A 23,194-nucleotide genomic window follows, 5' to 3' on the forward strand; every position below is an offset into this window, starting at 1 on the left:
GAGGAGCCGAGCCGGGCGCGTCCCGGGAGCGCCGCCACCGCCCCCAGGAGTCCGCTGGAGCGCGGAGCCCCCTGCAGGGGAGGAGGCGAGCGGCCGGCGGGACGCGGCGGCGGGCGAGCACCATGCAGCCCCGGCGGGGCCAGCGCCAGCTGCTCGTGGTGCAGTGAGGCGGCGGGATCCCCAGGCTGCCGCACACTGCCTTCCTGTCTCCCAGGTGCTGCCAGGCGCGCTCGCGCTTCGTCCGGCTCCCGGACCCCGGTAGAACGCACGGTCGGCTCCTGCTCTGCCCCGCTCGGATCATGCAGGGGACCCCGGAGAAGGAGAGGGCGAGTGACCAGCTTGCGGCGACCGCGTTCAGGGTGCGACCCCCTCTCTGAGAAGCCCCCACCTGCTGCCATGTGCCTCGCCTCGGGTACCCAGCCTACCGCCAAACTTTCCGGGTGCCAGCCCGTCTCTGAGTCGCATTTCTGAGCGACTGCCTCAGGAACACAGGACCCAGGCTGGCTGCCGGCTATCTGCTTCCCAAGATCGCGAAGGTGAGAGCCCGCGCCTAACTCCTTTTTCCCCGTTCTTTTCCCGGTTGCTCCGCGCTTTTCCAGGCGGCTGAGCTCTCTGACCCCGGGGTACAGCCTGGAAGGCCCCGCGTAAAGGGAGGAGGGGGTGGGGGATGGGGGCCGGGAGTCTGTAGTTTGGTTCCCGGAGGCTGAGGGGAGGGAAGGGAGAGACATTAACTTGGAGATTTGGAGAGCGCTTGCGGGGACTGGGCCGGTGACTCCCCTCTAACTGGGAGTGGTTGCAATTTTTCTTCTCCCTCCGCTTCTTTTTTAAAGAGTACTTCCCCTGGAATCGGAGCCCTAATCGTCCCTCCCCAGCCCTATCTGGCGAAGAGCTGAGAGCTGCCTGCGGAGGCAGCGCCTTCCCGAAACAGTTTATCTTTGGACGGATTTAAGAGAAAAAGAAACCAACAGGTTGCCAGCCCCGGCGCCACACACAAGTCGGCGGAAAGGCCAGCCCGGTTTCCCCCGGCTGCGTGGGCCCCGCGCGGGCTGCGGCGGGCGCGGGGAGGGGAGGGAGGGGGCTATGGCTCGGCCCGACCCGTCCGCACCGCCCTCGCTGCTGCTGCTGCTCCTGGCGCAGCTGGCGGGCCGGGCGGCGGCCGCCTCCAAGGCCCCCGTGTGCCAGGAAATCACAGTGCCCATGTGCCGCGGCATCGGCTACAATCTGACGCACATGCCCAACCAGTTCAACCACGACACGCAGGACGAGGCGGGCCTGGAGGTGCACCAGTTCTGGCCGCTGGTGGAGATCCACTGCTCGCCGGACCTGCGCTTCTTCCTGTGCTCCATGTACACGCCCATCTGCCTGCCCGACTACCACAAGCCGCTGCCGCCCTGCCGCTCCGTGTGCGAGCGCGCCAAGGCCGGCTGCTCGCCGCTCATGCGCCAGTACGGCTTCGCCTGGCCGGAGCGCATGAGCTGCGACCGCCTCCCGGTGCTGGGCCGCGACGCCGAGGTCCTGTGCATGGATTACAACCGCAGCGAGGCCACCACGGCGCCCCCGAGGCCGTTCCCGGCCAAACCCACCCTCCCAGGCCCAGCGGGGGCACCGGCCTCGGGGGGCGAGTGCGCCGCCGGCGGCCCGTCTGTGTGCAAGTGCCGTGAGCCCTTCGTGCCCATCCTGAAAGAGTCTCACCCGCTCTACAACAAGGTGCGCACGGGTCAGGTGCCCAACTGCGCGGTGCCCTGCTACCAGCCCTCCTTCAGCCCTGATGAGCGCACGTTCGCCACCTTCTGGATTGGGCTGTGGTCTGTGCTGTGCTTCATCTCCACCTCCACCACCGTGGCCACCTTCCTAATAGACATGGAACGCTTCCGCTACCCTGAGCGTCCCATCATCTTCCTGTCTGCCTGCTACTTGTGCGTGTCGCTGGGCTTCCTGGTGCGTCTGGTGGTGGGCCATGCCAGCGTCGCCTGCAGCCGCGAGCACAGCCACATTCACTACGAGACGACAGGCCCTGCGCTGTGCACTGTCGTCTTCCTGCTGGTCTACTTCTTTGGTATGGCCAGCTCCATCTGGTGGGTCATCCTGTCGCTCACCTGGTTCTTGGCAGCTGGCATGAAGTGGGGCAACGAGGCCATCGCTGGCTATGCGCAGTACTTCCACCTGGCCGCGTGGCTCATCCCGAGCGTCAAGTCCATCACGGCGCTGGCACTGAGCTCCGTGGACGGGGACCCGGTGGCCGGCATCTGCTACGTGGGCAACCAGAACCTGAACTCGCTGCGTGGCTTCGTGCTGGGCCCGCTGGTGCTCTACCTGTTGGTGGGCACCCTCTTCCTCCTGGCGGGGTTCGTGTCGCTCTTCCGCATCCGCAGCGTCATCAAGCAGGGCGGCACCAAGACAGACAAGCTGGAGAAGCTCATGATCCGCATCGGTATCTTCACCCTCCTGTACACGGTGCCCGCCAGCATCGTGGTGGCCTGCTACCTGTACGAGCAGCACTATCGCGAGAGCTGGGAGGCCGCGCTCACCTGCGCGTGCCCGGGCCCCGACGCCGGCCAGCCGCGCGCCAAGCCCGAGTACTGGGTGCTCATGCTCAAGTACTTCATGTGCCTCGTGGTGGGCATCACGTCAGGCGTCTGGATTTGGTCCGGCAAGACTGTGGAGTCGTGGCGGCGCTTCACCAGCCGGTGCTGCTGCCGCCCGCGGCGGGGCCACAAGAGCGGCGGGGCCACCGCCGCCGGGGACTACGAGGCGAGCGCAGCGCTCACGGGCAGGACCGGGCCGCCGGGCCCCCCCGCCGCCGCCGCCTACCACAAGCAGGTGTCCCTGTCGCACGTGTAGGACGCAGAGGCCCAGCGGGGGCCGGGAGTGGCGGGAGGGGGTTTGTTTTGTTTGGTAGTTTTTTTGCCAAGTTCACTTCCGTTTACCTGCATGGTGCTGATGCCCCCTCCTGGGGCAACTTGGAGAGGAGAAAGGGGCCCTTTCAAGGCAGTACCGGTCCCAGGACTTCTCAAAGGGGCTCAGCTCACGTGTATTCTATTGTGTTTCTTACTACCTGGTTTTTTTTTTTTTTTAGGGGAACCCTGTTTTTTAATTTATATGTAGTTTTCTTAATTTTTAACTTTGTTGCATTTTGGCAACAAAATTTACCTTTGCTTTGGGGGCTTTACAATCCTAAGGTTGGCATCATAATGAAGTTCTGCTTGGTTCAGGTTCCTTTGAACTGTGTGCTCTAAATTGGGAAAATCTATTTCCTATACTTGTGTCTTTAAAACAAATGTGAACAGTGAAAGTTTAGGTTGCTATGACTGGGAGCTTGTCGGTGTGACTTTTCAGCTTGTTCTTTCACTGCTTAAAGTGTCCGAGATGCTTTAAGGTTGAGCTGCTTGTCCCTAAGTTAGGGGAAACCCCAATTCATGCCAAGAGGGGGAGCATTGTGGGGCTAGGGCCTCCCCAAAGTGACAAGGTTAGAGAGGAGAGCCTCAACTGATTCTGTGTGTGTCCTAGCGTTGTTTATTTATCCAGCTTCGGTTTCTTTTCTGTAGTACTTGCAATCATTCTCATTCCTAACAGCACCCAGCATTGTCTTGAAAAAGTTAGAGGTAGCATTATAGAGTGCCGGTATAAATATTTGGAAAAGTGAAAACCTCAAGGATGGTGATTGGTTGAGCTTGAATTCCAAACTGGTAAAATGGCAGCCTTGTGCCCGAGAAAGGGTGGGTGGTTAATGGGCTTCAATGATTCCCCCCCCCCTTTTTTTTTTTTAAGAACTTGTGTTCTCATTTTGGTAAAGGTAAATCCCACTCGCTTGTTCTGGAAGTATTTAGAGATAGACGTTAAATGGGCTGCTTTTTAGATGTAAGGACTAAAATGGATATACCTCCAGTAATTAAGTGAATTTCCAACACCTCTCTTATCTGCTCCACCCCCATCCCACCTCCTTTATCATGTTTAACAGTCTTTTAGCTTTTCTTATGCCTCCTCTCCTGGAGAGCTGTGATTAAGAAGCCACACCCACCCTCCAATGGGGTGCTTGAACTGGGGGCAGGGAGGCTGGCTACCTGTGAGCAAACATTGGCAGCAATGAGGGAAAAGAAGTGTCCCTGGACTTTGGACTAGTTTATTAGCCAGATATATTCCGAAAGCAGCCAAACATTGCTCTCTGCAGTCTCTCAAAACAAATGACACCCATAATACACATGCATAAGCTTTTAAAGTCTGGATCAGGGTACTGCTGCTGTAGGAGGAAAGCTGTCCCGTCTCCCCCGCCTCAGTATGGTTTTTTTTTCTTTGAGTAGGCCGATATATTCCTGAGCACACACTTGCATGCACCCACATGCACGTGCGTCTGCACTTTGCTATTAGAGAATTGTTTGCTTTTGAAAATGCTTAACCGTTCATTAATATATGAAAGCCTATATATGAACACACACACACACACACACACACACACACACACACGGTTCTTTACTATTTAAGAATTCTGTTTGCTTTTCTAATCTGTTTAACTGTTCCTTCATGAAGAGTGTGAGGCCATGACTTGGAGGAGGTGATAGTGCATTGGCCAGCAAAATACCAATGACCGGGGTTGAGGGGGGCCTGAATTTGGGAAGCTAAAGTGGCAAAACCAATTAAAATTTTAGAATGGCTCCCTAAGAAAATGACGAGTCTAGGCATTGGCTCTTTATTTATACCAAAGTTGGGAATGTAAGATTTAAACCCAGGCCAGGTTTCACTTCATGGATATTAAGGAAATGAATGCATAGTTGAACCCTTTGCTTCAGGGAGAAGCCTGGTATTGTAGTTTTGGGGACTCTCAAAAGCTGTTCGCTTTATAAAAACGCACTGCTCTGACACACTCACACTCTAAATCAAAGTTAAAATTTCAGCGGATTCAACAAAGCCTAGTACATGGAGCTCCTGAACTTTTTGCACATCTTCTTGTCCTTATTCAGAAGCTGCTTCTTAGGACCTTCTAATAGATCCTGTTCTGAGGGCCAATTCTTGTGTTTTTCAAATGAGGGCCTTTCCTGATCACCTTGACCTCTTCCCCCTTCTAGTATGTCTTCCCAGAAAGTACTCAGATTGTCACACTGCCTCCAGTCCTTGTGCTTACTTTGGGTTGTCCCCTTAACTTCTTTTTTCTTTGTGGAGGAATCTAGAAAATGATGCACAGTGCATCTAAAAGTTGTGGGATGAAACAGATGAAGGTGAATTCACTCTTCATTTAAAAAAAAAAATTTGTTTCATTTTGACAACATGCCAAGCCTAAGAAACAACCAATTTACTTTGAAGAAGAAAAAAAGGCAATTGACAAAGGATGGTGAGCCATGGAGAGGCGACATAGGTAATGTCTTCTGGGGTCTAGTTGCAGACCACCTGTCAGAGATGCCGCTTTGTTTTCAGTCCGTGTTCTTACCTTGCTTTCCCTAAATCCCGTCCCTGCGAGACACAGCCTACCTGCTTTCCCTAAAGGCTTACTAATGTCAACCATCCCATCCCCCACCCAGGGGAGAGAAGCCACATCTATTTATGGCCGCCCTCTATTTCCATTCCCCATGCTCCTTTCCCCTGATTTGCATTTTTATTATGCAGGCAATTCATACTCATGAAAACAATTATAAAATGAAAGGTTGTGGGGTTTTGGTGTCTAGCAACTTGTCCACAGATAGCTTTGTGACATTGGAGAGAATTTAGGGTTCAGTTTATGTCCCATGTACAGCCTCCAGGCTGTCCCTTTCACAGTTCGGTTTTAAGCATTGTCTCACTTCATGAATTGGGGGTGAAGATTTAGAAAGTTGTCTAAAGGAACTAATGTGACCTGTCAGTGAATCCATTGGCCAGACTTTAGGAAGTCTCCTTAATTTATATGATTTCCCTCCTTACATGTTTGATGTTGTCTAAATTGGCTGATCATAATTTTTCCTGGTGCCTTATTGGTTTATCTTTGCAAACCTTTGTCATCTTTTCCCATGACCATTTCCAATGATAGGCCTGTGTGTGTGTGTGTGTGTGTGTGTGTTGTGTGTGTGTGTGTAATTGTGTGCATGTACAAGCTTAAATAATGTGCCGACAGCACTATTTCCAAGTTGGTATTCATTAGGCTGTTTCCTCCTGGGCCAGGGCTGCACTAATCCTGACACTGGCTGCCAGGAGAAAACCTCATGGACCCCACACCGAACCTTAATAACGGCATCCGCGACCTGCACTCTCAAGTACAGAATGGGACCCCAGAGCTAGGAAGTACAGCTGTGTGTTTTAATGAACTGCCACCCCTGCTAAAGGGGCTTCTTCCACTTCTGTGCCCTACAGAAAGACCAAGGGGGGTAGGAGGGACAAAGCTTTGAATAAGTGCTTTCTAACACCAAATGGGGCAAACAGGACCCAGAACGTCACACATCCAGGCAGGTGTGAGGTACTGTGGCTGAGAATTGCCTGCTCCCTCTGCGTGCCCTTTTCTTGCTTCTGAAGTCCAATGAAGTGATCCTGGGGGGGAAATATGCCTGGCGTGGGGGAGGATGCTTCTGAGGGGAAGAAAGAAAAAACAAAGCTACCAAGACATTGAAGCAGGGCAAAGGATGGGCAGGATATAAGTAACTAAGTTACCTGACTCAACTCTGAAAAGCTTCTAGCAGCTCACTGACAATTACAGGATTCATTTCAGCCAGGAAAACGTCTGGTACATCATTGTGAGACAATATTACTTCATGTTGTTAAAAACTGTGTGTATAGTATGTATGTGTTGTGGGTGTGTATATACATATAATATATATTATATATATGAGAGTTAGTGACTTTGATACGGGTTTGGTGCAGGTGAATTTATTACTGAGCCAAATGAGGCACATACCGAGTCAGTAGTTGGAGTCCAGGGCATTCAGTACTTCTTTGGTTTTCACACGTGTATAGTGCCTATCACCACAGCATCCTCACCGGAGTGTCCGATCCAGAACTCACAAATCAGAGCCAGCGATGTTTTATTTGTAGACAATCAACTTGAATCTATAAATTATTATTGGCAGAGGATTATAATTTTGACAACGTAACATTAACAAAAGGAAGCCCAGAGCATCTTGATAAGGAGTGTTTGGTTTGGTTCCTGGAAGTCCGTAGAACAGCGGTTGTATGTGGTTATGTTAGTCTCAAGATACTTAATTTGCTGACCTTATTATTTCAGAAAAGATTTTGTATGTATTATATTTGTGGGAAGGTAAAATAATGGTTTGAAATTTTTATCAAATATGGAGAGTAGTTATTTATGAACAACAAAGAAATGTCTATTTTTGTTTCTTTGTTCCCAATTAATGTAGATAAATTTTAAAGTGCATTAAAGCAATGGTAAAGAAAATAAAAAAGATGCTGTACAAGTCTTTTTCTCCTCATGCTTTCCTGGAGACACACCCTGCTTTCCAGGAGCGCCTGAGGAGGTGTGTGGCTTCTAACTTCATAATCAGATTTCTCAGATGTACTTCAGGAGGCAGTGTCTTTATCAATATGAAAATCAAGCCAACTCTAGTCACCAGCAGCAAAACTAATGAAAACATGTTTTACTTGGATATGCTAGGTCGATTTCTCCTGCCAATCCTGTGGTTGTTTCATGAATCACTTGAAGAAATGAAGGGAAATACACATAAGACCAGCGACATTGCCCGAGATTGCTTTCTGTTTTATCAGCCTTCCATCTGTACTCGATACGGAACCTCTTTGAATAGAGGTGGTGCTGTCCTGTGTCTGGTTGGAGGGTAGGGACTCCCAAAGCTGTTTATCACTCAGCAGTTAGACCCACAACTTGGTGTTAAGCCCTACCTACAAGTCAGGGAGCCCAGAGAAGAGGCTAGGCATTGATTTAGAGTTGGCACCTCCCTCATCATCTGGACAGGTGCTCAGTAAAGCTGAGACACTGTTATCAGACAGCTTTCTCCTGGCTGCCCGCTTTGGCAGAATGCAGAGTAGCCAGCAGGCTACGAACCACTGTCTCCTGTTAACGCCTGGTACGTCCGCGTTCTCCAGCAATGCTCTGAGGTGTAACTGTTGGGGAAGATGGGGAATTAGGATCTTAGAATTTTGTTTGAGCAAGATAAGTCAAATCCAATAAGAGGTGATTAAAAGTATGAGTATGTGATTTAATGTCAGAGCGAGTACTGTGAACACTATCACATTCATACAGAAGTTAGGACAGCTGGCAGAAGCAGAATGGGAAACCCAGTTGTTGAGCTGAATCCTGACGGAACTACTATACTGACCATGTACAGGACTCTGGCGTTGGCACATCTTTCCAGGGCTCTCTCATTGCTCATTTCCCCCCAGTGGAAAAGGGGGTAAGGGCAAAGCCACAGGCCAGAGCAAAGGGACTGTAGGGATTAGCAGGTTGTAGAAACAGGTGGGTCCAGAGTATTATTGGTAATACTTCTTTAAAAAAATTTTTTTAATGTTAATTTTTGAGAAAGAGACTGGGGGAAGAGCAGAGAGAGAAGGATCCGAAGCAGGACCCAGACTCTGAGCTGTCAGCACAGTGGCCAACGCAGGGCTCAAATCCATGAACTTGTGAGATCATGACCTGAGCTGAAGTCTGGCACTTAACCGACTGAGCCACCCAGGCTATAATTCTTTTAGTGATTTAGAGCTTTTTAGTTTGTCACCAATGGAAATGGATTGAGAGGCAGTAGAATGGATACACTTAAAGACTTGGCTAGACAGCAAGGGATTCAAGCTCCGGCTCCTATATTTATGGGTTGTGTGACCCTGGACTTAATGAGTATTTCAGCTTTCTCATCTATGAAAGGGAAAATAGTACTGATCTTAGGGCTGAGAGGATCTAAAGGATTAGATCAGGTCAACGTAAGGCAAGCAAGAAGCAACTGTTAAAGGCATGGAACGGAAAGGGAACAGATAGAACCTTTTGGGGTTCCTACTACAAATGTAGATTCCCAGGCTTAAGCTCTAGGAATTGAGATTCAGTAGGTCTGGGGCCCAGAAAGCTTTTTTTTTTTTTCAAGGTAAACTTTATTTTGGACTTCTTTTAGGTTTACAGAAAATTTGCAAAGATAATCCAGTTCCTGTATAACCCTTACCCCTCTTGCCCTAATGCTAACATATCCTCAGAGGTCACTGTCAAAACGAAGAAGTCAACACTGGCACGTTACTCTTCACCCCAGACTTCATTTGGATCCCCCAGATTTTCCACTAATGTTCTTTATCTATTCTAGGATCCAATACAGGATTCCACAATACATTTAGAGAAGCTTCATTTTTCATAGGCACTTTCAGCTGATGAGAGAGGTAGGTGGTCTGGGGACGTAGCTTGAGAAATGATAGGACAAGTAAAGGACTGAGCAACTGCCCCCTCCTCACACTGGGGAGACGAAGCAGTCTGGAAGAACAGAGCATAAATTGGCGAAGGGGTGGACGTAGAAGGCTGGTGTTGAAAAGTTGGAACGGAGTCCACTCCATGAGATGAGAGGGGTCACCTTAGGAAGTGAGGGGTCTGCTGCTAACGCCAGCTGAAATGAGTCTTGGAGCTGGAAGGTGGGGGTGCTGCCTGGAGTGAGGAGCTCCGTCTCAGGTTGTCGGCCTGTCAGGGGCGTCAACAAGCGGTGTGGGGGAGCTGCTTTGGGGAACCCAGGGAGGGCTCAAGTCGGTGACTATAGGGAATTACAAAGGGGCCAGTTAGCCTGGGGACCCCATAGCCCTGTTTTTTCTGGAACCTGACGGAAATGCTTTGGAAATAGGTCACAGTAGTAACCAACATCACGCACTGCCACCCTGGACACTAGCAGAGGTTGGAGGGTGACATGACCTTGTTGAGGGAGGACCCTAACCAGCAGGGAGGTGGACACACTGGAGCTCTGCCTTGGAGGACGCTCCTCCCCCCAGAGAGGAGGGCCCCCGTCTGGGTGCTAGAATAAAAGGGTATGATGATGAAGGAAGAGCTATTTTAAGAAAAAGCTAGTAGATTTGAAGTAGATGCTATGGATACCTTCTTGAGGACTTCCGGTTCTGAGGCAATCACTCAATCACTGTGTCCAACTCCCTCAGATGACTCTGTTCCCTCCCCAGCAGTTACCATTACCACCAACCTATTCCTTCTTAAGAGAACGTGAACCTTTTTTTAAAATTTGATTTGACATTCCTCTTCATTTCTGTACTATTTCACTTAGTTCTTTACACACCCTAGAAATGCTAAACCACAAATGGGTATTAAAATTTGTATCACATCAAGTACGTGTTCTCTCATTTGCCATTAAAAATAGGATAGTGGAAATTGCCTCAGACACCAAACCGACCGCACCTGTGTACTTTCAAGGAACGTGGCTTTGCCAAAGGGCTCCCAGATCTGCTGTCTTGTCGGCATGGTGTCTGGCCGACCAGGTCAGTACGTGGCTAAGACTCTAGGCAATCTAGTCCTTAACCTGATAGGTGCTGCCTGGAGTCTAGATTCTGCATAGAAACCAGCGCTTACCTGGGAGAGGCTGCGGCTGCCCAAGGGCTTTTTGGAGTAGTTCCGCACTCTGGAACGCAGCTCCTGGGGAGGAACAGTTGTAGTCCTGTTACGTGTGAACAGAGAGCAGTCTCGGTGATGAAAGGCTGTAGCTAAACTTTTCCAAAAGACATTGTATAACCTGAATACAGGGGGAAGCATTTTCCCCCCATTAAATCAAGGAGTAGTGTATTCATACATATAGGAAAACTAAACCAAGAAACGAACCTCAAACTGTTATAAAACCAAGATTAAGTGGTGTTGGGTTTCAGTAATGTGTAGGAGCATACAGGGTGCATTCACAGTAAATGTCAAGGAGAAGGTCGTGGCGGAATCTGATACAGCAGGGAGAAAGTTTCTCTTTAACCAGAAGCATTGGCCACTAAGAATCTTCGAATCAACCATATGAAACTGCAGACAGGCAACCACTTTTTACCTCCAGGAATGGCAGTTTCATTTGGTTCAAACATAGACTTCAGACCTTTGTCTTTTCCTCGTAAAGGATACTTAAAAGCTCAGTTTACAATATATCAGAGTTAAAATTTCACGGAGGTCAGTATTCCAGTAGGAAAAAAACTAAGAAGATAAATGGGTTGAAGGAGTTGGATATAACCCTTCCTAGGTGTAAAACCCTGAGAAGACTACCACAGCCACTACCCCGTTAGTAACTAGTTTCCAGACCGTGTAACATTTGTCAGAGAACCTACTAGCTTTCAGTGATACTATTTTTACCCTAAGTTGACTTGATTTCTCCTTCATCACAATGGCTCTACGACCATCTACAAATAAAGCCAAAGGAAAAGAGCAGTGATTCTACCTTTTCTACCAGCTTGTTCGTGAAGCTAGTCTTGCAGTGTTCCTCCCCCCAGACTCTAACACTTGACTCCTCGTGTCAGCATTTCTGCTCAGTAGCTGGAAGAGTAAAGGGAACAGTCTTCTAGTCTTTTGTGATAGATTTCCCTTCTGAATGAAATCAGCTCATTTATCCTCACCAGCAGTTTCTCAGGAAAACAGTTTGAAAGCAGCATTAAAGTCAAAATACGTGGGTTGTTTCTTTCTTTTTACAGCAATGTTCCTGTGCTTCCATTTTTTGTTTTGTTTTAAAGTTTTTATTTGAGAGGAAGAGCATATGAGCGAAGGAAGGACAGAGAAGCGGGGGAGGGAATCCCAAGATTCTGCTGATAGTACAGAGCCTGGCATGGGGCTCATTCTCATGATCCGTGAGATCGTGACCTGAGCTGAAATCAAGAATAGGACACTTAACTGACAGATCCACGAACCAGCTCCCCTTCCCTAGGTTTTAAAAACTACTTAAATCCTCATATAACTCACATTCTGGTTCTGCAGTATTCCTGTAATTCCTTTCTCTCTGGTATATTTTACCTAATCTCCCAGTGTGCTTTTATCCCTCTTGGCACAATTCTGAACTGTTCAAAGACACCATCTAATGCACTCTGCCTTGAGTACACTGAAGTGTCCCAAAGTATCTTCAGGTCCAAAAGAGCAGAAGCCAAAGAAATACATGCCTACACTGTAACTAGAAGCAAGGGTCAAACCCGTCATGAATGGTCACTTTGAAAATGCTTTAAGACCCCAGTATTAGAGTTGACTGAAAGCATTTCAGTTAGAACGCTATGTGAACTGAGAGAAATGTTACAAACACACTAGCCATATTTTAATTAAAATAGAGTTTATTAGCTTTTCTTTTAATATAAACATGAGGAAGAAAAACCACGTAAGTTGTAGCATTCTTTTCAAAATAAGACTGCAATCAATACTTCAAGCTCCAAACTCCATAAAATGACATTTTCTGAGGTGGTAGATTGTAGTATTTTATATACTGTTATTTATCATTTATGTCTCTGTCCTTTAAAAATGATGGAGCGTGCAGCACTCCATAGAACATGAAGCCTTGCTGTACTGAAAGTATTCTTGGCCCAGAAATGCTGTGTTTACAGGCAACATTCCTAGGATTGCATTTGAGAAGGTAGGAGAAAGATTTCACGTGGTTAAGAACACAAATCTTTTTTTTTAACATTTCAAGTTTAGGTGACATCATTACCAGTGTCCTAGAAGACTGATTTCTTCACTCCCTGCCCTTTAAAGCCTGAGGTGAGGGTTAAATAGCAGGACTTGAAAATGAGACATCTCCAGCCAGGTTACCATGTAGGACAGAAGCGCCGTTTCCTCTCCCCTACTTTCATAGCACTACTAGTAGAGTCCAATTCCTTTCAGTTTATTACCTGTGAATTACCACTGCTCTTCATAATCTTTACCAAGTCTAGAAAAAAGAAACGCAGGTGATCAAAGTAGGTAAACAGCACAGCCCTACAAAGGACCACTTCCAAAGGGGAGGGCATGTCTATGAGGATACAAGCACCCCCCTAAAGTCTCAGGGCAACTTTAAGCTTTGATACTTGTGGAAGCATAAATGCTACAAACTTACAAAACATTTCAGCCAATGTTTGCCATCTTCAAGAGGGGCTGAAACAAAAAATTACAATTAAAACCTTAATATTTAAAAGTTACAAAACTAGGTAAATTTACAAGAAATGCAATTAAACTTTCAAGTGATACTTCGTAGGTCTGTGGCATTTATACTTCGGCAGGGGCCCAGGGGCCCAAGCACAGCACATTTAAGCTTAATGTTGCACTAAGACTTTCAGGACACCTTCTATTTCACTACCTGCTTGTTACCATTGGACCACCATGTTGGTTGGAATTATGAAAATATCTTTTAATACATGTATTTAACAAAGAGGAAAATCATCAGAAAATGAGAAGCACCATTATAGTTCAAGAGAAATGCAGCATGGACCCAATAGTAGTAGATAATTGATAACGTACTTCCTCTTGTGTATGATCCCAAGCATACGAATATGCTAATAAGTAGTGCCTGCAAAAAATGTGAATGAGAAGTGTTATTCAGCAGCTTTTTAAAAATCGATTGCCAATAACGACTAGCAGCTTCGATGGTAAAGTAGGGAGGAAGAACCGTGCGATGCCTCACGATGCTACAGTCTGTTCCTAAGTGGCTTTATGAGTTGTTAGGAGTCCCATGTTTTAATGGTAATACTGCATTGATTCTAAAGAAATATGCAGCAATATGGGGGGAGGGGCAAGAAAAATAGAAAAACATAAAAGTTATATAGTTAGTGTTTTTAAAAATCTAAAAATTTAAACTACTAATTAAAAAAAACCTCACTTCGCTCACAGCTATCAGCCTACACAGTAAGCAAATATCTGTGTGTGGGTTGGAGCTTTTGCTTTGGAGTGGTTTTTGTAACTCTGTTTACATTAAAAAGGACAAAAGAGTGTGTTGCATTGACAAGTCCCATTCTTTCCTATGAGCGTAATCCTTGCAGTCCACGAGTCTCTTGACTTTTAGATGAAACTACTAACTTTGCTGGTTTCTGAGCAGGAGAGGTGGCATTGCTCCAGTCCTTGTAGATGCAGGGTTCATGATGTTACAAGCCCTCCCTTCTCCCTTAAGAGAGGATGGCATTAGAGCGCTGAACACCAATGAAATTATCAGCACTGAAAGACCTTCTAATAGCAGCTTTGCACAAGTCTTTGTATTTGTCTTCACACAATCTGGAAATGGCCTGGAAAGTCAAATAGAACACAAGAACAATTTTTTAAAAAGAGGGAGGGGTTCCAACCTTAAAAAAAAAAAAAAAAAAAAAGCATCATTGATCAGCCACACAGTCACAGTCCTTCAGATTCTCTCCTTCACAGCTACTGCTGCTTTGGACAGCTGGGGTCTGTGCTCCCGGATTCTGGGGGTGCTACTTCCTACCAGTTCACTAATGTGACATCCTTAAGAGATGATGATTAGATCACTGGGGCAAAGAAGAATTTATTTAAAAAGTGGGTTCCAAAGATATCAAGGGCACTGTGACAGGCTCCTATCTGCACCACCACCTGGTAGCTGTACGCTTGCTCCTTCAACGGAACGATCACGTATCTGGGCAAAGACCAGCGTTTACTCAGCGATTCGAAGTCTTTCTGTCTGCAGTGATTATTACACACTCGGCAAATCTCCCACAGCAGGCATATGCCGGGCTCTACTGGAAGGTAGGAAGTCTAATGACTGGATTGCCAAAAAGGGCTGTCTCACTCGAACATCAACCATGGTAGGAAATACCAGATTCTGAGGTGCCCCCCAACATCCCACAAAGTGTCCATTGTAAACGTTTGAAATTTCAGTTGTGAATATTCCTGCTATATGCTCACTAAAAGTCATAAACCACAAATATTACTATGTCTCATGTATATTACCATTTCCATTAAAAGCGCCTGTACTCTATACCAGCATTTGAAACACCCATTATACAGTCTAAGTACAGGTCTCTCGGGTGCTTTAATAAACGCATGGGATTGAACTGTGCTATCTATCGAAAATACCAGCATGAATTTGCAAACTGAGTAAAAGACAGTTAAGAGTAGTGAGTTGATTATGTATGTAGATAGGACTGGGGATACAATCTTGAATTATTTGTGAATGGTTAGATGGAAGGGTAGAGGTTCAAATGGAAATCCATTAAGAACAGGTTAACTTTGATATAAAATATTCTGAATTATGGTCACAGAAGAGATACCTATATACTTTAAAAGAACAACATGAGATCCTTACATAAATCAGAAATGACACAGGAAATATGCTGCCAAAGGGTTAATAAGCTCTTCGATGCATTAATTTGGAAGCTTTCCATTTTGCTCATCACTGCTGAATGAGATTTAGCCACAGATGCCGGTTTTGGTGGCTGACAGAAAACCCTAATCATTTCACAGCCTTACCTCTAGGTTCTGTGCTCTTTCTTTGCTAAGAGGAGCAAACAGAAAATTCAAGTTGTTGTCATCTGCTAAGGAGCGAAGGTCAAAGTAGTATTTGGCATAAACACTGGCGGGGACATTAATATTAAACTGAAGTAGCTCCAAAAAATGCCTTTCCATCTCATTCCTGGGGGAGGAGACAAAACCAACACAGGACAATTTTAGTCAACTGGCCTATCTTCAAAAGTACCATTTAGGAGAGCTCTAAATTCTGTTTTGAAACAAATAAAGGCTACCCAGCTGGATTAACACACTAATGTTCAAACAAGGTACAGCTATTTGCGGTCCTTTCTGCATCCCAGCACTCGGAGTTTGGGACAAGGGGGAGAGGTTACGGCCCTCTTATGCACTCCCGCTGCTGACTCAGGCGCTCATTCTTCAGAGTTCCATTAGTGCAGCTGGACGATTCATGCTCCACGCTCGCTCACAAGGCCCCACTATAGTGATCAGATGAAAGGAGTGATGTGTGCTGTTTATTAGCTCTGAAGAACTTGCAGACATTTTCACCGGGCCCATAACAGGAAGGGGCTTATTGAAGTAGAGACGCGCCAACAAAAGGAGTGGGCACATCACCACGGCAACAAATGGATCCATCAAGAGCCACTGCTATTATCTCTGAGGGGGAAGAACTCTTGAAGCAAGGAGGATTCATCTCAAATAAATAAATAAATAAATAAGCTACATTTGAGGGAAAAGGGAATTCCCCTCCCCCAGTGCATGGGGCTACGTCAAAGGGCATTCATAAATGCAAGTTTCTGTTCACCTTAATCTTACTAGGGTGAGAGATGGTCACTAGGAGAGGACAGGATGCACTTTTTAACTTTGGAAGGCAGAACGATCAAAGAGACTCAATGGCTAGACAACCTCTTTATGACAGGGCCTCTGCTAGAGCACTGACTCCAACAGCAGTTCTCATGTTGGGAGTGCAACCCCAAGATGTGTCACCACCCTTGTCAGAACAGAACGTGAACACGCCCGCAGAGGGCAAGTTCAATAAAACAGGAAAGGAAAGTATTGGGAGCAGAGTCCTTTGCTACCCGTGACCATTTAGCTCCCTTGCCAAATATTTAATAAACTAAAAATACCACATTCACAGGAATCCTTTTAGAGAAATACATAAAAGTGATAAATACCTGAATGAATGTAAGAGGCTCATTTTATAACCTGTTTGGTTTCTCAGTTTTAATATTTAATCCACTGGACAGATCAACAAATGCCTGATGTTCTCCTATATGGAGAACATTCAGAATATGAGCAGAGATGAGGTTCTCATTTGTTGAATTTTAAACCCAACTGAACCTACTTCCAAATTTAATTTCCTGTTCATATGGCTGCAAGTCTATAGAAATGTAAATCAGATAATGTTTTGATAATGAGCTAATCAGGACTTAATTCACTACAGGAATAAATGCACTTCCCTATCCCTTTTATATTTTCTCCACTAATACATTTTAATTGTGTAGAAATACAGTACTTCATAGGATTAACACGTCTATTAATAAAGGTTTAATCACTGAAGAAAAGCATTATGCCTATAGAATATGCATCTTCTGGGTTTTTTGTTTTTTAAATAGCTAGCTGGCTGAATAGCACACCATTTACAGGCACAGCAAATTTTCTGAAGAGCAGCTGCTCAGTTTAACTTACTCTTTTGAAGGGGAGTATATTCTAAAGCATAGATGTTGGAAAGTTTGAAGAAAAAGTGGATAAGACACCAATTTTTCAATTTAGACTCAAAATGAGACCATTACACATTGAAGTCAACAGCAGGGGGGCAAAACAAATGTGTATTAAACACTTGGTTGTAATACTTTCCAACTTCCAAAGATCTCAAACAAAACAGCCTATTATAAACACGGCTCCTGGTCTTCTCTGAAAAAGCTTGTTTACAACCAGCCTCCTGCACCAGACACTGCCGCCACTGCCCCGGAACTCGCTCTCACGCGCTCCCACACTTCCCAGCAGGTTCTGATGTTTTCACTAGAATCTGAGGCCCAGCCAGCTTCAGCGCGGGTTCTCAGGTGCTGCCTGGCAGGACTAGTGCTCAGGATTACACGTTTTTCTTCCTTTAAGGGACCAGAGCTTGAAGACTGAGGACAGTGACACTTTAGCTTCTGCAACTTCCAAAACTACTTTTATTCATTTTGAATTCATTTCACCATTTGCTACCAAGGCCACAAGCAGTATCTCCATGTCCACTCAGTTCACACTGTTCTCAAAAGCCATTGTGACTGCTTACTGACAATGACCGGTCCCTTCTCCTAGTCAGAAGTATCCTCACTTTAGTTGTCAATATGCACTTTGGTAATTCTGAATGACAATCTTATCTAGAACGGGCAAAGGTAACACAAACAAGCTTGCCACTGCCTGCCAAGATCTTAATCTTCCTATGCTGTTCCGTATAACCAAGACATGGTCTTCTACATTGCCACTCTCAGGTGGGCACTTTGAGAGTCTACTTAAAATCCCTCTCTGACTCGTCCTGCCTACCATCCTCAGGGCCCTTCGCAAAAGCCAGGGTGGCCAAATTGAGAACCGATGTTAAGTTTGGCATTTCACTCCCATGTCAGCATGCCATCTGCAAGGAGCACCCTTGGGATTACTCAAAGGCCCCACGAAGTGCTACTGGGGTTGCTGAGTGCCCAGGAGTCCGCTCTTAAATGGGATGGGCAGTAGGTGATGTCCCAGGGACGCTTGTTGGGACTGCCGGAGAAATAGGAGCTCCCTGACTCCTCAGACCTAGTTTTAAATAGGAGCAATACACCTAGGAGTGGAGGAGGCAGAAGCACAGGGAGCTGAAACCTTCACGCCTGTGGCTACCTCTGTACCATGGCTTCGGTAAGAGAACTTCTGAGGAAAAGGAAAGACCAGCAAAAATGGACTCAGGTTGAGGTGTAACCTCTCTATTCGTCTGGAGGCCCTAAGACCTTAACAGCGCCCAAAGATTTTTCTCAAAGGCCAGACATACGTCCCTTAAAAATGGACTGGAACTGGTAGACAGCTTTAAGAAGATATGTATAGTACTGTGTTGATAGGAAGCCCCTAAAATGTGTGCCAAAAACCACCAGAAAAATACACTTCAATTTACCAAGCAGATTATTATAACAGTGACACATCAAGACCTACCAATTACTGATGGGGAAAAAGGAATTGTTATACCATAGCCAGATAGTGAAGTATGTAATTTTAATGCCTATTTCAGTTCTCTGCACAATGTAACCTTTAAAAATATTTTTAAAATGTAAACTTTACCGGAGCAAAGGAGACACTGAAAAATGGTTAGAAAGTTCACCAAAACCTTACAAACTCACATGTCCTCAACTGTAATGTCCTTGAGGATCTGGCAGTAGTCCACATTCCATACAGCCTGATCGTCCCAAACCTTGGAGGCAAGAAGAATGGCTCCCAAAACAATTCTTTTCCAGTTAGTGGGACAAATGTCGATCTCAGCATAAGTTAAAAGCCTTTCTAAGTAAACCTGCAAAAGTAGAGCACTGGTCTTTCATTTTAGTTCAGTTTAAGTGCTGTGATAAGAACTGTTAGGAATGACAGATTTCATCTGTTTTTGACATGCCTTTTATTCTTAGGTTCTACAAAGACTTTGCTCCGCCAGCCAAAGCCAGAGGTCATATACTTGTTGCCTGCTCTGCCCATGCAAATTTCCAGCCCGATTTTGGTCACAGGAGCAACTAGATGTCTCAGCAAAGGGCATCCTGAAGACAGGCATTGGGTTATTAACTTTCCCATTCATAAAGGGAAAAGATTCGGTACAACTGATTATAGATTTAAGCTATTCAAGAAACCTGATGGCCTACCATGTGCAGCGTACCGTAGCTGGCTGGTGGTTACACGGTGATTCTGCAGAATACTTAAATATGTCAAACCCTGGTAATCCTGAGCACACTTTTGCCTTCCCCTTTTCACAATAAGTAGTCTTTGTGGCACAAGCCTGAGGATAAAAACTGGTGGTCAAGAGAGCCTCCCAGTGGCTGCTGCGTGGCGCAGCAGGCCAGGAAGTAGACAGGTGCACCTGCACCGGTCTTGACAACTGTCAAGTGATCCGTCTTCTACAAGAACATATGAGCATACAGAGGACAGTCCTCCTGGCCCCTCATGTTCACATCTCCATTATCCCTTCATGATAATTCATTCTGTCTTACACAACCTAGAGTGTACTCAATTCTGTTGGTTTTAAAGGGCCCACAGTAGCCAGGTTCTAGATCCCTGGGGCTTCTCTAAACCTGCCTGTGAGAGGATTTCATGATTTCTTTTACTGTGTGCCAAATGCCGAGTCTGCAATGACCTGGGTGGAGTTAGCAGCTGAGTGGAGATTCCAGAGCTAAGCTAGGATTCGTTACTTCAAAGGGTGCTCTGCAGAAGGGTGCCATCTGACAAAATGAAACGTCCAACTTCAGAGTTATGTTTACTGTCTCAAAGTTGTCAGATTGCCAGCTTAGATTTGCAATATTGTCCAAACTCAACTGTGTTTTCAAAAACAAACGGTTCTTGAACATTACATGTTCTAAGTGAAATTCTGCTCCCGGCCTCCAAACTTGCTCACAAGGTTCAACTCTCCACTTTATGGGAATAATTCGAGGCATGTCTATGACACTGGTAATCTCTTGGCTTCCCATGGCCTTTCTGGGCAAACCTGGAACCTGCCCAACTTCATTCATGTCCCCGACTCTCCAGTGTCAGTGGAAAGGGGGGGGTTTCTTCTCACTGAAGTGGTCCCATCCCACAATTACCTCTTTTTGAAGAATTTTTCCCTCTCTGCCAGAGAGTTCCCCCAATGTGAATGTATTTACATTGCCCCCATCCTAACCCCTTCACCCCTATTCCCACCACCTCTGCCACAAAGCTTCCTCTGGTTTTGCTCATGGGAAAATGCCCCATGCTGGCTTCTCATCTCCCATGGCCGCCTGAACCCTGGGCATCTGCCCCCCTGCCCCTAGCACTCAGGAGGTCACTGGTGCTTTCACACATTCAAACCAGAGCTCTTCACCCCAAGCCCCTGGTCCCTAAGCCTTGCGCCATAACCTAAAAGGGTACTACTGCCATTCACCTACTCGCTGGGGCCAAAACCTCCATGAAGTTGATCCTGCTCCAATACACTGGCAATTTTTGTTATCTCCACCTTCACTGGTAATTTGATTTCTATTCTATTTGTCACTCCTCAGCTGTGTCACTGTCCCTGCCTCCTGACTGGTCTGCCTCCACGCTGACTCCCACTACAGTCCACTCTCCCCAGAGCAGCCAGGACAGCCTCTTAAATTAAGAGCACTTCATACCTGTGGGTGACATCTGTCAGAGGCCTCCCACCAAACAGACAGTAATTCACCTTCTCACGGCCTGCACACTGTAAGGCCCAGTGAGACATGGCACTGCCCTTCTGTGACCTCATCCTGCGTGCTCTGTCCCTCACTCCTCACTCCGGCCGGCGGCCACTTGCTCTTCCTTGAACACACAAATGTGCTCCAATCTCAGCATCTTGCTCATCATCTTCCTCGGTTTAGTTAGGTCATGGTCCAAGTGTTGCCTCTTTAAAGAGGCTGTTCCTGATCATTCTGTCTAATATAGTAAGCCCCTCCAGTCACTGTACCCTGCTTTCTTTTGGTATTTACCACTGCCAGAAATAATTAGGTTAACACTCATCTGAAAAATCAAACAACTTCTCTCTTCCTCACTAGAATATAAGCTATATAAAAGGCAAGAACTTTATTCAACCTGCTTTCTCCTCTGCATATTAGTATGCAGTGGGTATGGGATGGGCAACTGCCTGGCCGCAGCTGGCATTTGGACCATCCCCCAAGATGGAACCTCTCATCTTGGTATCTCTTATTATTCTCTCCTGGCCCTCCTCCCACTTTAGCTGCTCCACTGAGGACCTGTCCCTGTTAGTCTGGAAGGATTAGCTTCTATCTACTTTTTATTCTGTACCTTTCTTTACTACTCAAAATTCCTACCACTACAGGTCAGATTTATGCTCGATTTCATCTATTCAAATGATGACTAGACAAGATCACTCTGCCACCTCACGGTCATGTCACACTTAACCTATCTACAGAGAATTCCCCCTCTTCCAGTCCAGACGTTCTCCTTCCGGCACCACCCGGCCCTTCACCTGCCCTGCTCCGGCATGGGCTAAGCACTCCAAATGGTTTGTAGCTCAGTGAAGAGGCCTGTCTGATTGAGTGCCCAATGAGGGGTCCTATTCAAAAGCACAAGCCTCCTCTCCTAAATTCTAGCTCCATAGTAAAAGAGTACAGGCACTGACCTAAGTATTCTCTGCCTACGGACCATGCAGGTAAGCTTCCCCTCCAGGTGTGCTGTAGAGAGGAGTAAAAATAAACCCAACCACCTCTCACTTAAATAGGATTTATTTTTTGAATGGCAGAATCTTACCACAGGAATTTGCATGGCTGCACCAAGCCCCTTCCACAGCTGTAGCTCCGCAGGCTGACAAGCAAGCCTCTCCCAGTGCTCTAGCCGCACAGCCCTGGGCATCTCCACAGGCCGGCACAAGAGGACACCAGGGATGGACTGACACCCATCATCCAAGGAGCGGAGAACTGAAGGCAGTAGTTCTCAATCAAGACACACATCAGAACTGTCTGGGGAACCCGGGGATAATCTGGGACTTGGCTGAGACTATAGGGAATGAATGTCTGCCTGTGGACTAGATGGTTCCGTGACTGCCCCTATCCTACTCCACACCCCCAGCACACCTTCTGTGTGTGAACATGTGTGCACTGTGTGTGCGTCTGCGTCCTGAGGTATGGAGGGAGAGACCAGAAATCTCTCCTGCTGCCTTTAACAGCAATTATTCTATGATGAGAAAAGCAATGGCAACATTTTAAAGAATAATGATTATTCCTAAACTCAAATTATATTATGCTCAGATGTGTGTATTTGACTTTCAACAGACTTCTCCTAATAAACTTCTGACGATCGTTTCAGGAACCTACTTTTATGTGAACACTAGGACCATACCCTGTGCATATGACAGAACTTTCTAAAGATACTTTAGAAAAGAAGAAATACCTTACCAAAGTTACTATTGCACATTCAGCTGTTAGCTGTGCAGCACTGAAAAGAGTACGAACAAATCTGTAAATAAATTTGTGTTCAGGATCATGCTTAAAGTACTCCTCTGGAACTTTTTCTCGCTGAAAGAAGAGAAAAATGCAGTGTAAGTATCCGTCAAAGAAAAATACCTAAGTGCCCATAATATAGCAGTCTTTACTTGTGCCCACATGCCCCTCAGAGTAATTTTCGTTGGGTGACGTGTCTTTTAGTCTTTTAAATATAAATGATGGGGTCTTCAAATACTAGAGTGATTCAGTACTCACCACCATTCATTAAAGAAAAATACAGGCAAGACCTCAGAAAATCTGTACATGTGCTCCTTTCTACCCTCCCCCCACAGAAATCTATCCAAATGCAAACTATTTCTCAGCTCAAGAGTCGTCCTACTCCTCTGCAGTCAACTCTGAAAAACCGTCCTCCGTTCCCCGTAACCACAAGGCTCTCAGTGTGACCTGTGTAGCAGTCACCAGCCACCTGGGCCTGTAGAGCACCTGAGGAAGTGACTTTAAAACTGTTATTTAAAATGATTTAAAATTTAAAGTCTTCTAATTTTCCACAGAGATCATACTTGTTAGGTTTATTTATAAATACTTATATATAGTTTGATGTTACTGAAAATTATCTTTTAAAAAGATCTATTTTCTGATACTTGAGTGTGTTTACTCACTTTAGGCCACTAATCAGACAAAGCTGCAACTCCGTTCCTACTCTTGCATATTCCTTCTACAACATTCCTTTTGTAAAAGGATGACACAGCATGGGGTAGGGAAGAAGACTAAAGATGATTTTGAC

General features: G+C 46.1%; 2 protein-coding genes across 6 annotated transcripts in view; one reads left to right on the forward strand and one right to left on the reverse strand.

Moving 5' to 3' along the window:
* Positions 1–119: 119 nt before the first annotated feature.
* On the forward strand, positions 120–6,896 carry FZD5 (frizzled class receptor 5). Its single transcript, XM_029933955.1, has 2 exons — positions 120–536; positions 831–6,896. Exon 2 carries the CDS (start codon positions 1,081–1,083, stop codon positions 2,839–2,841), a length of 1,761 nt encoding a protein of 586 aa, XP_029789815.1. The 5' UTR covers positions 120–536; positions 831–1,080; the 3' UTR covers positions 2,842–6,896.
* A 5,254-nt stretch (positions 6,897–12,150) lies between these two features.
* The window catches only part of CCNYL1 (cyclin Y like 1), a 36,407-nt gene continuing 25,363 nt past the window's right edge, over positions 12,151–23,194 (reverse strand). The window contains exons 7-13 of one of the 5 annotated variants that reach the window (XM_029933957.1): positions 22,363–22,482; positions 18,625–18,791; positions 15,278–15,440; positions 13,880–14,082; positions 13,325–13,373; positions 12,924–12,961; positions 12,151–12,758 (exon numbers count right to left, since the gene is read on the reverse strand). In XM_029933957.1, coding sequence (XP_029789817.1) covers positions 13,966–14,082; positions 15,278–15,440; positions 18,625–18,791; positions 22,363–22,482 — 567 coding nt within the window. In that variant the 3' untranslated portion in view covers positions 12,151–12,758; positions 12,924–12,961; positions 13,325–13,373; positions 13,880–13,965. Of the gene's footprint in view, positions 12,962–13,324; positions 13,374–13,879; positions 14,083–15,277; positions 15,441–18,624; positions 18,792–22,362; positions 22,483–23,194 lie in introns of all 5 variants that reach the window. The other 4 variants (XM_029933960.1, XM_029933958.1, XM_029933956.1 and 1 more) reach the window with 4 other exon arrangements.

Source organism: Suricata suricatta, chromosome 3, assembly GCF_006229205.1.
Source record: "Suricata suricatta isolate VVHF042 chromosome 3, meerkat_22Aug2017_6uvM2_HiC, whole genome shotgun sequence".
Lineage (NCBI taxonomy): Eukaryota > Metazoa > Chordata > Mammalia > Carnivora > Herpestidae > Suricata > Suricata suricatta.

Bases quoted from the DNA above. Each gene is read 5' to 3' on its own strand.
- FZD5 (XM_029933955.1), top strand. From the start codon at position 1,081: ATGGCTCGGCCCGACCCGTCCGCACCGCCCTCGCTGCTGCTGCTGCTC.